The sequence below is a fragment of the Dreissena polymorpha genome, chromosome 2 (assembly GCF_020536995.1).
Source record: "Dreissena polymorpha isolate Duluth1 chromosome 2, UMN_Dpol_1.0, whole genome shotgun sequence".
NCBI classification, from domain to species: domain Eukaryota; kingdom Metazoa; phylum Mollusca; class Bivalvia; order Myida; family Dreissenidae; genus Dreissena; species Dreissena polymorpha.
The window spans coordinates 124,458,607-124,475,945 of record NC_068356.1 but is presented as its reverse complement, the minus strand read 5'-3'; the positions used below and the strand labels follow the sequence as shown (position 1 = coordinate 124,475,945).

Here is a 17,339-nt window from a genome sequence, read left to right as displayed (position 1 = left end):
GTCCATGGAGTACAGATGCCCTAAAATTTTACGATTGTCTCAAATTTCATTTACGTCAAAAACAAGCTGTTTAGGCCAAATTTGACTTTAGATCCCTGAACTTGACCTTTAATACATGGGACGTTCATTCTCCTCATGGTGGTACTTAAAAATAACACATAATGAATGAAAGTTACAGGCAGGACAAGCTGTTTTATGGCCTTATTTGACCTTCGAAAGCTTAGTGTAACCTTGACCTTTGAGATAGGGAGAGGTGTTTCACTAAACATGCTGGCCTATGATGGTTTGCACTTGTGTCAAGTCATTAAAATATGCCAATATATGGTAAAGTTATGGGTGAAACTGGGTTTTTTCTAATATTCATAATTGAATTTGATAGTTTTATAACAGTTTAAATTTGAGTTTGTTTTACTTGGTTAGGTGTTAAAAGTTGAAATGAATAATCACAAATCTGGTTACTATGTCATAACATTAGTGTTGTAGCTTCCATACAATAGGTCTCTTACCTGAACAAAGAGTTATTGCTGAATTTAGGAGCTGCATTGAGCATGTGCTTCCACGCCATGTAGAGAAGCTTTGTATCATACCACACCTGAACAGAGAAGTACATCCATGTGTGCCTCCTTCTGGGAAAACTGGGCTTAATGCATTTGTGTTAACTGTAATCCCAGTTTAGCCTGTGCAGTCCAGTCTGGGCGGAAAGTAAAGTCCCTTATTAGCATGTGTGGGCTGCACATGCATTAAGCCCAATTTCCCCATATCTAGGCACATGTATACATATTAGAAAAAAAGTTTTATGTACTTAAAACTGCAATGAACATGGTACATTTTATAGATTTTTATTAAATTTAAGAATATCAAGCTTAAAAACAAGAGGGCCTGAAATGCCCAAAGTCGCTCACCTGAGAGAAAAAGAACTGACCTGTTCTGTGCAGCCCAAGATGTCATTAGAACAAAATGTTCTTACCAACTTTCATGACTAGTGAACACCCTGGCAGCCACGTTTTTTAACAGACCAGAACCATTTTTATATACATCCAAGATATCATTTAAACAAATATTCTGACAAAGTTTCATGAAGATTCATGAAGCAATATAAGGAAAAATGACCCACCCCCTGGTGGCCATGTTTTTCAAGCAACTGGAACTATTTTCAAACTTGTCCAAGATATCATTGGGACAAATCTTCTGACAAAGTTTCATGATCGGAAAATTAATATGGCTTCTAGAGTGTTCACAAGGTTTTACTATAGCTATATTAGGAAAAATGTCAAGCCCCCTTGGCGGCCATGTTTTTCCACCAACCAGAACCATTCTCGAACTCATTCAACATATCATTGGTACAAATCTTGTGACCAAGTTTCATGATGATTGGACAATAAAATTTAATGTGGCCTCTAGAGTGTTAATAAGGTTTTACTAATGCAATATATATAGCCATATTATGAAAAATGCCCCACCCCCTGGTGGCCATGTTTTTAAAGCAACTGAAACCATTTTCAAACTCATCCAAGATATCATTGGGACAAATCTTCTGACCAAGTTTCATGAAGATCAGAAATTAAAAGTGTTAACAAGGTTTTACTAAAGCCATATAAGGAAAAATGCCCCGTCCCCTGGCAGCAATGTTTTTCAACCAACCGGCATCATTGTTTAACTCGTCCAAGATATTATTGGGATGAATCTTCTGACCAAGTTTCATAAAGATCAGACAATAAATGTGGTCTCTACAGTGTTAACAAAATTTTACTATAGCGATATAAGGAAAAATGCCCTGCCCCCTGGTGGCCATGTTTTTAAAGCAACCAAAACCATTTTCGAACTCATCCAAAATATCATTGGGACAAATTTTCTGACCAAGTTTCATGAATATCGGACAAACAATGTGGCCTCTAGAGTGTTAACAAGATTTACTATAGCCATATATAGCCATTTAAGGAAAAATGCCCCGCCTCTTGGCAGCCATGTTTTTCAAGCAAACGAATCCATTTTCGAATTCATCCAAGATATCATTGAGACCAATCTTCTAACCGAATTTCATGAAGATTGGACAATAAATGTGGCCTCTAGAGAGTTAACAAGACAAATGTTGACGCCTCACAACGCACGACGGACAAAAGGCGATCACAAAAGTTCACTATGAGCAAATTGTGCTCAGGTGAGCTAAAAATTGTGTGGTAAATGCAAACTCTGATATCATTATCTCTAATTGTCACATGAACATATACATGAAAACAAACATACTTTGAGTGCATGAGAGTTTAGTCACAAAGGAGTGGAGATGGGCTCAAAACTATAGCATGTTTAACAATTAAGGTGGACACAATATTGTTGCTATAACATTGAGGTATTTGGTTGTAAGAGTGGCTAGGGGGTAATTTAAACTATTGGTTTCCTGCTCTTAAATTTGAAACAAGAGATATCCACTCTTTCCACAATCCCAAGATACTTGGTATCTATGTATGATTTGGCACTACAATAGCTCAAATAATTTTTAAGAGGATTTTATTTCTGTTTTTAGTAACAGTGACCTCACACACTTCAAAACCAATTTAACAATCAGTCTAAATAAAAGATATTTATGTAGGAAATTTCCGTATTATTGGTTTCTTAAGTAATTGGGCAGAAGCTTTTATACATTTTTTATTTAAAATCGTAGATATCAAAAAGTGACGCAACTTTAAAATGGACAAGATGTTCAATAAACGTATATGCTCCTACTGTAAGCCTTGTCAGTATTAATTCAAAGGCCCATTAATAAATCACAGTCCAAAAAAATGTTCCATATCAAGGTTAAATTGAGGTCAAGTGATATGGGTATGTTCAGAGTGTTCAATTATAACATCCATACAAGGTATCAAAGCTTTTAGAGCATGCCTTATTCTACAAAACACATCATTTTGGAATCAACAAGATTTAAGTCCAAAAATAGGTAAAATGTTAAGGTCAAAATGAGGTCAGATGATGTGGGCGTGTTGATTAATTTCAAAGACAGCATCCACTCAAGTTCAGCAACAAAAATTGGTACAAAGCATAATTGATCTTATATAAAATGTGTCTTTTTGTGTGCTTTTAGTTTGAACAGAAGAACAAATAATCATGCCAATCACATGCCTTTCGGCATTTGTAGATGCTGGGGGTCAGTAAATTATTAAATAGCAAGAACTCCAGATAGTCAAGTTCTGAGTAATAGATTTTGTTCACAACATTTGTAAATAGATCAATTTGTCTATAACGTTTTAATTCAATGTTTTGCTCCATGAAAAACAATGTTTGACAAATAAACAGCAAAAAGAGGAGTTAAATTCACAAACTTCACATACAAACATACACATTGACAAGTCACAAGTGCAATGCTTAATGCCTCTCACTTTGTGATGAGATATCAATGTTGGGCCGATAAAATGACAGACAATCAGCTTATTTGCCCCCTGGGTGAAAAAAGGTACCATGTGACATTGAAATTGGAAGGCACATGATACCTTTATGCACCAACTGGCAATATTGTATTTCATTTGTTTAGTGTAAATTTAAGCCCGCATTTATATTTTAATGTTTTATATAACATGCATATTTCTTGATTCTGGAACAATTTATAAAAAATATTTTAAACACATTTAATTCCCATAACAAAATAGTTTGAAAAAAAAACAACCCTTAAAAACTGTTTGTACAGTGCCAAAGCAAACAGCAGAAAATGCTTTGTATAGCATAGAGGCAAAAAACTTGTGGCTTTAAAGATCTGTCAATAATGAAACAACAAGAGGGCCTGAAAGGCCCAAAGTCGCTCACCTGAGATAACAAGATATTATTGGGACAAATCTTCTGACCAAGTTTCACGAAGATCGGAAAATAAATGTGGCCTCTAGAGTGTTAACAAGGTTTTACTATAGCCATATAAAAAAACTGCCCCGCCCCCTGGCAGCCATGTTTTTCAAGCAAACAAAATTATTTTTGAACTCATCCAAGATATCATTGAGACCAAACTTCTGACCAAATTGTGTAAAGATTGGACAATAAATGTGGCCTCTAGAGTGTTAACAAGGATTTAATATAGCCATATATAGCCATATAAGGAAAAATGCCCCGCCCCTGGTGGCCATGTTTTTAAAGCAACCAAAACCATTTTCGAACTCAGGCAACTCCAAACGATTTTGATGCTGAATACGAATGCTAGTGTTTTGTAACCCTTTTATTCGATAACTGCAGACGTTAAAAATTCGATCGAGATGATCAGTATATGTTTTGCTGTCGTGACCTTTTTAACAAATTGCTGTGAAAAGTAGCTGCAGCCAATCATTACAAATATAAACATATCTTCTTTGTTCTGTGACTAATTTAAATGTGTTTGTTTACGTTTGAACATGCAACTATCAGCAGATACCGTTGAAGCGTTTTCAATTTCAAACATCGGGAAACATGACGTAAGATTTAAAAAAATACTTTTTCTTCATTAAATGGGCATATGAACAGTATTCAAGTGAACGAAAAATAAACATAAAATCATTAAATGCTGGTTCTAAAAGTTTCGCAGGGACAATGTTTTATATCTTTTTAAATACATGGTTGACAGAACATGTTTAACAGCTAGGTCCGTGTATTTCAGAAAAATCAAATAAGTTCTTTGTAATGTATAAATTTATTTAAGAAAAAATACAATACTGTACTAGCCATCGATATGCCCCTTTTTAAATAAGGTAGCGACAATGGATTATATGCATGGCCTTTGTCCGACTGTCTGTTATTATCATTTTGATGATTGTCCCTCTTCAAGTGCTATTGCAACATGGTATACCTTATTAAAGCTTGCAACATGGTATACCTTTTCACAGCTTTCACTGTTTAAAACTTCAAACAAATATAAGCAGCAGTAGGTAGATATGTGTCCCTCACTTCGATGATATGGTTTCACGTATATTTCGTGGTCAAAGGTCATATGCAACTTACTCCTATAAATATGAGGTCGATATATTTTCTTTATACAAGATTTGATTTGAATGTAAAATATAGCTGTTTAAACCTGTATCTCTTGATAATGCAACATTTTTTCATTGAAATGTGATTTTTTTTTTACTCTTCGCTCGCTCGAGAATTTTCCTGTTTTCAAAAAAAAGTTTGTTTTTTTTTCGCTCGCCTCTTCAACTTTTTTTCAAAAAAATCCGTAGACCAACTGATCAATTTGGAGTGGCCTCATCCAAGATATCAATGGGACAAATCCTCTGACCAAGTTTCATGATGATCGGAAAATAAATGTGACCTCTAGAGTGTTAACAAGGTTTTACTATAGCCTTATAAGGAAAATAGCCCCGCCCCTGTGGTGGCCATGTTTTTCAACCAACCGGCATCATTTTTGAACTCGTCCAAGATATTATTGAGATGAATCTTCTGACCGAGTTTCATGAAGATCGGACTATAAATATTGCCTCTAGAGTGTTAACAAGATTTTACTATAGCCTTATATAGCCATATAAGGAAAAATGCCCCACCCCTTGGCGGCCATGTTTTTCAAGCAAAGGTTACCATTTTTTAACTCATCAAAGTATCAGTGGGACAAATATTCTGACCAAGTTTCAAGAAGATTGGAAAATAAATGTGGCCTCTAGAGTGTTAACAAGGTTTTACTATAGCCATATAAGGAAAAATGCCCCGCCCCCTGGCGGCCATGTTTTTCAACCAACCGGCATCATTTTCGAACTCATCCAAGATATTATTGGGATGAATCTTCTGACCAAGTTTCATGAAGATCAGACAATAAATGTGGCCTAACAAGGTTTAAGTGTTAACAAGATTTTACTATAGCCATATAGCCATTTAAGGAAAAATGCCCCGCCCCTTGGCAGCCATGTTTTTCAAGCAAACGTACCCATTTTCAAACTCATTCATGATATCATTGAAACCAATCTTCTGACCAAATTTCATGAAGATTGGACAATAAATGTGGCCTCTAGAGAGTGAACAAGGCAAATGTTGACGTCGCACAACGGACAACAGACGACGGACAACGTACAACGGACGATGGACAAAAGGCGTTCACAAAAGCTCACCATGAGCACAACGTATAATATCATACAAAGAGCAGTTTAGTATATAAGAAAAAATACCTGAACATTATGTCGAGCCAACAATAAGTGCTATCAAATAAAGGAACTAAGTTAAGGCCTTTAATGTGCTGTGAAGAACAGCAAACAAGGTAAAGCATACATATGCTGTCGAGCAAAGCAACAAAATTATAACCTCAAAAGGGCTGTTAGACAAATAAGCAGTGATAAGGTTGTTAAAGTGCTGTGAAATAGAATTGAAAACCAACAGCTTTAAATATGAGCAAGTTTAACAAGAAGCAAAATATAAAAAATAATTAATTGAACAAGTGGCAAAGATAAGATTGAAAAGATGGTGTCAAGCAAACAAGAAATGACAAGGATTCAAAATGATTTCAAACAAGGTAGCTAAGGTAAGGTTTAACGAATTTATGTCAAGAAAACTTAAGGCAATCACATGTGTTGGAAAGCAAATAAACAATAGAATGATTGAAATTGTGCAAAGACCAATTATTACTGTTTCTACCCAGGAAAAGACTCAAGATTATTTAGATACAGAGCAAAAGAGAGTGGTATTTTGGTCTTTGTAAGGATTCCTCGCCTCATAATTCAACATTCACTACTTGAAAGAAATTAAGCCTAGCTCTGAGAAAATGGGGCTCAATGCATGTATGTGAAGTGTTGTCTCAGATTAGCCTGTGTAGTCTGTAGTCAGGACTTTCCACTTTAATGGGGAATTTGTTTAAAGGAAGTCACTTCCCAGCAAAAATTATGTTTATGCAGACAAGTGTTGTCCCTGATAAGCCTGTGCCGACTGCACAGACTAATTAGGGACAACACTTAACGCCCACTAATTAAACCCCATTTTTTCCGAGGGAGACTTAATTACAAAGCGTTATCTGGGTCTTACATCAGGAAGGTGCTGCTTGAGACTGGGCCGGGATGTAGGTATCACCCCCCTACTGTGGTCACGTAGGCCATCCTTGTTGTTTAGGGCACTTGACTGGACCAAAATAGTGGCATTCATGTGTATTATAGGCAAGCCTGATTTAGTATGAGCCCTGCTGCTCTTGGAAAACTTGGCTTAATGCATGTGCATAAAAAGTTGGTCTAGATTTGCCCGTCAGCACAGGCTAAACATGGACAACACTTTTGGCTTCTTTTTTTTTGTTAAAAAAGAAGATTCTTCGTAATGAAGATCTAATCTAAGCAAAAAGAGTGGTCCCTAATAAGCCTGTCCATATTGCACAGGCTAATCTGGTACAACATTTAATGCACAAACTTAAAGCCCAGTTATTTAAAAGCAATCATAAAATTGTTGAGTATGTTATGAAGTTGTAATGAAACAGCACATCACAGCAGTGAAAATAGTATCAGGCGGTATGTATTAGATGCTTAACTTTGGGATGAATAGCTCAGAAAGATATAGAAACACAAAGCAAATCTACGTGAAATATAAATGACCCTGAGATACGTTTGCAGATCTTTATTGATTTAAATCCACTCCAACAGCACAACAAATGGGATTGGGTTGGAACCACCTGGAAAAAAAGTTGGTTTCTTCTTCTTTTCACTAAACACTAATTTGAACAACAATCTATTACAGAATCTGGCCCTCTATAATCAACCTTGCAGGAAGGAATTTGACGAATGGTCGTATGCGTGCATATACACACACAGCATGCACAGAGGAAATGATGCCTTACATTTCTACATCACTATGCCTTTTGGTCTAGGATTATAAAGAATACCACTAATAACATTATTTTCCTTTTGAGGCAAATAGTGAGACAGTATGGCTGTATACAAACAGAATGAATCGTGCAAGTGGGTTAAAGAGAGAAGCGTTCTGTTGTGATAGATCAGTTGTACACTTCACCAAAGCTGATTATGTATGGGAAAAAACGTATACAATGACCATATGTTTCACAAAATATATTTTCCACACATGTGAGAACAAGGATCTCTTTTTGTTCATTGTGCGAAAACTGAAGTTGTATTCAGCACACATCATATTCTTTTTCTTAAAATTGTCTGTTAAGTTAGTGATGAACTACAGCATTGTATGGTTTTATGATGTTTAAATGGACGGATCAAAAATTTGAAAGATGTATTTCACTCTTAAGGTAGCGCACCTCTAATGGGCACATATCCAAATATAATTTAATTAATTATTTTCCTAATCAGCATCATTTCACTGAACTACATGCAAATTTGTAGGTAGGCTTTCCATGCTTTAAAAAAATATATACCTATTTTTTCAAAACCACCCTCACGCTCGGCTTTTGTCCAGTTTATTTTCACCCCTGGGGTATATAAAAGTTCCATTATTCATTCAAATTTCCAAATATGGGCATGCAGTTGGTGTGTACAGATGCAGTAAAGGTGTTTAAAGTTTAAACAAGATGAAATAAGTATTATATTACAGACATTTATTTTTTACAAATTTTAATCTATGGAATAGCGCCATGAAATGTAAGTGATTTCAGCCAAGTAAAAATTGGGTCGGTTAAAAACAAAGTGTCATAAAATTCAAAATAGTATCATTCAATTTATATTTTAAACTTAGGTTTTATAGAAACACTATATTCAGCAAAAATACCAAAATAATAGACAGATTTACTGTTTACTTTTTGAAATAAAAATAAAAATGCAACATGCATAATTCGTATTTTCAGCAGTAAATTAATCAATTTAGCAATAACGTTGTTTTAATTTTAAAATTGAAGGATGTGCATACAATTTTCAACATATTTATCAATAAACATAGGTTATGTGCTATATTAAATCAAATTACGTTAGAAAAGAAATAAAACGCGTCGCAGAAAGTATGCGATGTCGGCAGGAATCGAACCTGCGCGGGAAGATCCCAAAAGATTTCAAGTCCATCGCCTTAACCACACGGCCACGACAACTTCACATCAGTGCAATCTTAAATTAGATATCCATAAGTAAACAGGTAAAAAGGCTCGCTCGATCTTTGAAGAAATCGCGAAATCGTATTTTTCAGATGATAATTGGATCAAAGTCAATATTTATAGTGAAAATAATGTATTCTAAATGAATGAGTTAAACATATATCAAAATTCAAGTTTGAAAAAAATAAAATGCATCTCTCGGAAATAAGCGATGATTGAAGATCGGCAATGATCGTAAAATAAATCGCGGGAAATCATTAGAGGTGCGCTACCTTAAACAGTAAAGAATTAAACAGTGAAAATATCACTACTTTGGATTAGAATGACATCATGACATAATTTCTGCGGCATAATTCTTCTGTTTAGCACATGTTTTTAATATAAACATAAATGAGTGATGGACAATAATATTATAGCAAGAACATTGTAAATTTCACTTAATCATTGATTTTCATCTACTAGTGACAATATTTAATTCTTTGATAACTTATGAATTAAAATTGATTATAAACTGAAACCAACAGGTCTACTATATTTTCTTATCTTTTCCTCACACACCCTGTACCATATAGGTAAACCACAATGACATTAAAAACGGGAAAATACGATCCTTATTTACATTGTGAAATCAACCAGCAGAAAATATACATTGTGAAAAAACACATAGAAAAATATACATTGTGAAAAATAACACAGAAAAATAAACATTGCAAGAAATAACACCAAAAAATATATTTTGTGAAAACGACCAATGCTATCTTACAGGCGGGTATCTGGCAGGCAACTGAGGTCTAAGTGTGGGCACAGAGGTGGCTGAGCCCCGGAGTTGTGCTAGACCCATTGTAGACCTCACACTTCCTCTATAGACGGTTTGCTACAACAACTGGCAAGCATTAGCATTGTAAAATAATAGTTATCTCCTTACCGGGTAAATTAATCTTTATTTCATTGAACAATTCAAAAATTCATTCCAACTGTAAATAAATTGTTTTGTTTTTTTAAATATCTTTATTAAGTATGCAATGTTTTTACATGATTACTATCCATCGCGTAGAATTTAACTCGGAACTCTAAGGAAACTGATAGTTTTAGTTTAAAGCTTGACTGCATCAAAAGCCTCAGGCTCTCAAGTCCGTTTCCTGGGCCTAGAACCAGTACTTGATTTCTTTGGGGAAGAAAGAACGCTCCAACCGTGGTGATTACCTCAAGGTTGCTAGGCAGACACCATATCCATTACATCACAGGGCGACCTTTAAGGAAACTGTTACACGGATAAATGATGAAATAACAAGAGCTGTTTGTAAAACATGCATGCCCCCCATATGGGCTGTCAGTTGTAGTGGCAGCCATTGTCAGTATACATTTTTTGTCACTGTGACCTTGACCTTTGACCTAGTGACCTGAAAATCAATAGGGGTCATCTGCCAGTCATGATCAATGTACCTATGAAGTTTCAAGATCCTAGGCCTAATTATTCTTGAGTTATCATCAGGAAACCATTTTACTGTTTTGAGTCACTGTGACCTTGACCTTTCACCTAGTGACCTGAAAATTGATATAGGGGTCATTTGCCAGTCATGATCAATGTACCTATGAAGTTTCATGATCCTAGGCCTAAGCATTCTTGAGTTATCATCCGGAAACCATTTTACTATTTGGAGTCATTGTGACCTTGACCTTTGACCTAGTGACCTGAAAATCAATAGGGGTCATCTGCCAGTCATGATCAATGTACCTATGATGTTTCATGATCCTAGGCCTAAGGGTTCTTGAGTTATCATCCGGAAACCATCTGGTGGACAGACTGACCGACGGACTGACATGTACAAAACAGTATACCCCCTCTTCTTCGAAGGGGGGCATAAAATATGAGCCAACAAAAACAGTTCAGGAAAACAGTGCTTTATGCATGTGCCTTAAATATCATCCCAGAGCAGTATGTGCAGTTTGCATAGGCTTATCAGGGACAACATTTTCTACCTAGACTGAATTTTCCTTAAGACGAAACTACCTTTCATTTAAAAAATTCCATACAAGCACATAGTGTTGTTCCTAAATTAACTGTGGAGAGACTGCACAGGTTAATCTAGGCCGACACTTTAAAAACATGCATAAAGCCCAGTATTCACAGAGCATGGCTATATAAAATGAATAGACGAATTTGACAACCTCAGAATTCTCGTAATTTGTTATGGAATTTTCTAAATATACATGACATTTATGTCCCACTGAAAGATAATGTTATGCACATATACAATAGGAAATTTCCACACTTTTTTCAGTTTTCGGAACACTGTAAATACAAATTCATCCCAAAGTTAAGCATGTAAAACATTCATATTGATACTAAAAACATTTTTAACAGTACTTGTTTAATTGTCTGGTTTTTATTCCAAACAGTGAAACTAACATACAACATATAACTTTATGTTGAATCTAATTGAATTAAATAATAACAAGAAACAAACATAAATATGATGTTCTCTGAAACTTGTAATCAAAATATTTGAGACGCATTATTCATTTGTAATTACCTCCCTTAGACTGTAGTATAATCAAAGTGTAAAACTCTTACAAATGAGCCTTATTCTGGGAAAACAGAGGCTTAATTCATGTGCAGTCTGCGCAGGCTTATCAGTGATGACACTTTTTGCTTTAATGTTATTTTTCTTTTCAAGGAGGTTCCTTTTTAAACAAAAATCCAGTCTAGGCTGAAAGTGTCATCCCTCTTAAGCCTGTACGGACTGCAAAGGGTAACCTGGGACAACACTTGACACTAAACACTTAACACACATGTATTAAGTACTGTTTTCCCAGAGCGAGGCTAAAATAAATGCAAAACTTAATAAACTGCAACAAAAGGAGCTTAAACTTTGTTGTTTACCCTCAACAGCTGCCATGCCTGGTCTGCGTCGCTATGGTAACCTCCGTACCTCTGAACAGTGTAATTGGTGAACCTTAAAACAATTTATTTGTGTCTCTATTTAATATGTGAAGATAATGATTGGTCATTTCACAAGCGAGATTTGAAAAACATGTATGCACTTAAAAGACTATTGTACCTATTTACTTCCGTACCTACTTACAGTGTTATTTGTAAACCTAAAAAGCAATGAGCATTTCTATCAAATATGTGGAAATGATTGTTCATGAAACAAGAGATGTTTGTAAAGCATGTGTCTTCTTAAATAGACTGTTGAGCCAATTTAATTTAATGTTATAAGCCCCTGAGTGCTTGATGTGTAATCTGCTGTCCTCAAAATAGATAAATGTCTTCTATCCTCCAAAGTAAACATCAACCAATTTTGTAATGTTCGCAGGTAAAAGTGTTTTGTAGCTATTATGTGAAAAAGAATGGTCTAAAGACCAACTGACGATGGACAGCTGCAAAGCAAAATACCCGCACTTCTTTAATGAAAATATTTTTTCTCTACAGCTTTTCTCCCCCTACCTCTAGTTTAAGAAGGGGAGTTGTCAGTAAACAGCAAAAGTCTGAGCACTTTGCACTGGTAAACTAGGTTACTAAGTAAAAATTTTAGTAGGCTAACTGACCATCATGATATTATTACAGAAATATTGTTAAAACAATTAAATAAAAATAAAACAAGATGTGTAAGTGAAACACTATGTCCCCCACATATATTTGACCTTTGACCTTGAAGGATGACCTTGACCTTTCACTATTCAAATGTGCAGCTCCATGAGATACAAATGCATGCCAAATATCCAGTTGCTATCTTCAATATTGAACAACTTATGGCCATTGTTAAAGTTTGATGCAAACAAACCAACAAACAGACAGGGCAAAAACAATATGTCCCCCAGTAAAGACTGGGGGACATAAAAAATAAATAAAAACATACATATGATACTCTAAAACAACCCATGCGAAAGACATCTGACCTCAGACATTTCCGATAAAATTTGCTGAGGTCAGGAAGTATTCCCTTAAATGGCGGTCCTTAAGTCTGACAGAAAAACTAACAAAAATGTGTCAAACTTTGTTTTGGTTGAAAATGCAAACACAACTAGGAATGTGTAAAAAAAAATACAGACTGGTTTATTTCTATTTTACTTTTATAGATCAATAGGATAAAATAAATTGGTTTTGCCAACCAGTCAAACTTGCTATCTGTTCTAATCATGTAATAAACTCAAAGAGTAATTCTTATCAAATGTATTTTGTCTTGTTTGGATGAAGGTCTGGAAAATTCTGGGGAGGTCTATTTCATTTTAAGTTATCATAACTTATGTTCTGTAAGATTTTTTGGATTATTGGATGCTACCCTAGCTGATAATAAAGTTCCTCTTTTTTTTACTATGAATAGGGTGTGAGGTTATAAACAGATATTTAATGTGAGACAATGTTATCAATATTTAGTTAAGGATCTAAATATATTTGAAATGAAGGTAATGCAACATGTATTCATAAATACAACACAATGTTTAAGGTCACTTTTACACACAAATAAAGCAATCAATATTTACCACTCTGTAAGATTGCGAGGGGACTTTGCATAAGCATTCTCGTTCATGAACTCATAGATGGCCTCATTCTGGAAAATTCCCTCGGGCGTCAGTCCAATGCCAACCATGGTGCTGCCAGTAAACTGTCTACCTTTGAATGGGCCCTGAAAACAAATATATACAAAATTATATATATACAAATATGAGGTTCGCTATTGAAATCATATGCATTTAAACAGATTTTTCAAACACCAATATCTGTGATAAATTTGATTGTAATTTCAAAATTCGCACTTCTTAGTTAACCTATTGCTGCGGCAATATACTGAAATCCTTGTTTTATTTTCATTAGAAAATCTGTTTTTACTTGTTACCATAGTTTGAATTTGAATACTCTGTGTTCAAGGAATGTAATGAAACTCTTTTTAAATCAATAAACAATAACAAATTATTTCTTAATTGTATATATAATACAATAGTACATTGTTTATTGCATCTATGTTTCCAAACAGCTCCATAGTGCCTCCAAAATTGTGCAGCATACACCAGATAAAGGGCTGACCATAAAAGGACTGGGTCCTCACGTATATTGGGCTGCCCTCGGCTATCAGGTCCAACACTATCATCTTGCCCTTATTTAAAAAAAAGATGGATGACATCATGAGATCAAATTTAAAATCAAATTAAATCAATACTAAAGAAATTTTTATTGTATTGATGAATATCAGCACTAAATGGATGTTATTATAATTATGTCGCAAAAATACAAATCATGTAGAAATGTTGTTGAAAAATATGTTGCAATTAAATAGTCTAGTTTTAGAAATTTTGTCAAAAAATAGGCATCTCTTGAGCAATTGTTAACTTTTAATTTGTTTCAACAATTAAATTATGGATTTACTGAATTGAAAGCCTTGGGCTTATAGGAAACCTTTGAGTCTGTTTCCTGGGCAAAACCAGTACTCCTGAGTGAGGATTAACCTGCGACATCATGTCTGAAAGGTGCATAACCCATAAATACATCAATGATAAATGGTATAAACCTGGTTCTGGGAAAACTGGACTTAATGCAAGTGTGTAAAGTGTCATCAAAGATTAGCCTGTGCAGTCTGCAGTCAGGATGACACTTTCCGCTTTATGTAAATTTTCGTTTAAAGGAGGTGTCTTCCAAACGAAAATCGAGTGGATTCAGAAAGGGTTTTCTTAATAAGCCTGTGCCATCTGCATGACATTTTTCTGGGATGACACTTTACCCACATGCTTAAGGCCCAGTTTTTCAAGATCGAGGTATAAATATATTGTTTATAGACAACATAAGCTTAAGTTCTACTTACAATAGGCACTGATGTAAGATAGGCCTTCGTTGGTTCAGGAGTCCAGAACGGACTCTGAAATAGCCAGCCCTGCATCAGCCTGCACAAATATACAGTATTGTTGGTTTCAATATATCATTTCATTGAGTTCATTACTTTTGATAAGAGAAATACATATTTCACAAGCCTTTTCAGTTTCATACATTTTGAAAGGGATTTCCTGAAGAATTAAGCTGGAAAAATAAGATGATTATACTTACGAATTTATCCAAACATCACTTTTCTAGATACTAATTTTGTCATTTGATAAATAACAGCTCTTTCCAGAAAGTGTTCTCAGAGATGTGTTTGCAAATGGATATTTATGTTTCTCATTTAACCCTGTCCAGCTCAGAACTAAAGTGAAATTGCTGTGTGCAACCAGCATAAAACCAGATTAGCCTGTGAGTAACTCGCAGGTTGTTTAGGTTTTATGCTGTTTGCTGCGTATCATGATGTTTGGGTTTGGAAATGATGCCTTAATTTGAATCAAGAAATAAAGGTCTTGAATTAAATTTGTTTTCATAATGGACTACAAAAGCATCAAAATGTGTATCTGAGTGGTAAAGGGTCTATACCATATAGCTTGTGGGTCAGCCGTTGCCATGGCATTATACACTGCACTGCCTGCAGTCTTCAAGTAAGAGGGGGAGCTGAAACAAACACAACTAGAAAGTATATTTTAAGAGATAAGTGCATACTATAGGAGGCTAAATCTGGTAAAACTGGACTTAATGCGTGTGAGTAAAGTGTTGTCCCAGATTAGCCTGGAAGAGACCTCAGTCAAACAAAAAAAACCATAAAACTGGAAAGTTTTAACATCGAACGAGGGGTTCGACAAGGATGTCCACTCTCATCATCGCTGTTTATTATCTGCATCGAGTATCTATCACATCACATCCAATCAAATAAACACATAAAAGGCATATCACTAGAACCTGACGAAGAAATCAAACAGTCCCTATTTGCTGACGATGCAACTTATTTTTTAAACGACAATTACGATTCTTTCCATAACCTAATAGAATCGCTAACCCTTTACGGAATGACATCGGGTCTGAAACTAAACAAAAGTAAATGTACTGTGCTACGAGTAGGTAAATTAAAACAAAATAATGTCCAATATAAAAAAGAAATGAAATTTAATTGGACATCCGATGAAGCCACAACGTTAGGAATTACTTTCACAAATAATGAAAAAGATACAGTTCTTAAAAACATACTACCTAAATTACAGAATTTTAAAAACTGCTTAAAATCATGGCATCACCGTAAACTTACACTTATCGGAAAAAACACAGTATTGAAAACGTTTGCACTTCCTAAATTAATTTATGTATTAACAGTCCTCCCAAATCCACCAAATGATATTATTAACGATATAAAATCAGCAATATTTAATTTCATATGGGACGGTAAGCCTGATAAAATAAAACGAACTCAGTTAATTCAATCTGTAGAAAATGGAGGTATCCAATTAACGAACATTGACTCATTCTTGAATGCAATCAAATGCAGCTGGGTTAAAAGATACCTAGATAATGCCAATACAAGTAAATGGAAATTATTCTATCAGAAAATTCTAAAAAAATATGGTGACTCCTTACTCTTTGAATGTAACATCAGCAATACTATCTTACATGAAATTGCAAACGAAAACATATTTCTGTCTGATGTTCTATCAGCATGGAGTGATGTCACTCAAAACCTAGAAACCCAAACAAGCAGTAAAACTATTCTATGGAACAATAAAGACATAACTTCAAACAATAAGACGTTTTTCTATAAAGATTGGTTTGAACGAAGCATTAAATATGTCGACCAATTATATGACTACAGAATTAAGGATTTCTACTCTTTTAACGATATATGCTACATATACGGAATACCTTCAAATAATTTTCTGAAGTACTACACATTAATCAAAAGCATACCCATACATATTAAATCTGAAATCAATACAAATAATACACCATGTACTCAAACAACATTCGTAGAAAATATACTTGGAAGAAAAAACAAAACAAATAAAATATTTTACACACTACAAATTAAAAACCCTACAGAAAACTCAAAAACCCAAATTAAATGGCAAGTCCTTTTCGGAGTACATGAACTTAATTGGAAACACATATTTACCATGCCATATAAAGCAACTATTGAAAGCACTCTGAGAAATTTTCAATATAAATACATCCATAGAATTATAGCTACAAATAAATATCTCTTTAAATGCAAATTATCTAACTCAAATCTGTGTGACTTCTGCAGTGAAAACATCGAAACTATAGAACACCTGTTTTGGGAGTGCAAACACATCCAGCCTATTTGGAATCAATTAACATCTTTTCTTGAACAACAGCAACTAAACGTTAAACTATCTTTCTTAAATGTAAGTTTCGGAATATACTCATTGAAATCAAAAGATTGTAATAATATTGTGAATTTTATTCTTATAATGATGAAATTGTTCATCTTTCACATGAAGTTCAAAAAACAAGTACCAAATTTTAATTGTTTTATCCATAGTCTTAAACTTAAAGTCCAGATTGAGAAAGAAATAG

At 34.5% G+C, this 17,339-nt stretch overlaps 1 protein-coding gene across 49 annotated transcripts in view; it reads right to left on the bottom strand.

Annotated features, from left to right (window-relative positions):
* Window positions 1-17,339, bottom strand: part of LOC127868847 (alpha-N-acetylglucosaminidase-like) — a 64,049-nt gene that overhangs the window by 9,823 nt on the left and 36,887 nt on the right. For 46 of the 49 annotated variants that reach the window (XM_052410988.1, XM_052410940.1, XM_052410943.1 and 43 more), the window contains exons 11-18: window positions 15,354-15,428; window positions 14,758-14,836; window positions 13,906-14,055; window positions 13,445-13,587; window positions 11,841-11,913; window positions 9,720-9,830; window positions 6,949-7,041; window positions 507-592 (exon numbers count right to left, since the gene is read on the bottom strand). In XM_052410988.1, coding sequence (XP_052266948.1) covers window positions 507-592; window positions 6,949-7,041; window positions 9,720-9,830; window positions 11,841-11,913; window positions 13,445-13,587; window positions 13,906-14,055; window positions 14,758-14,836; window positions 15,354-15,428 — 810 coding nt within the window. The remainder of the gene's footprint in view (window positions 1-506; window positions 593-6,948; window positions 7,042-9,719; window positions 9,831-11,840; window positions 11,914-13,444; window positions 13,588-13,905; window positions 14,056-14,757; window positions 14,837-15,353; window positions 15,429-17,339) is intronic. The other 3 variants (XM_052410990.1, XM_052410989.1, XM_052410991.1) reach the window with 3 other exon arrangements.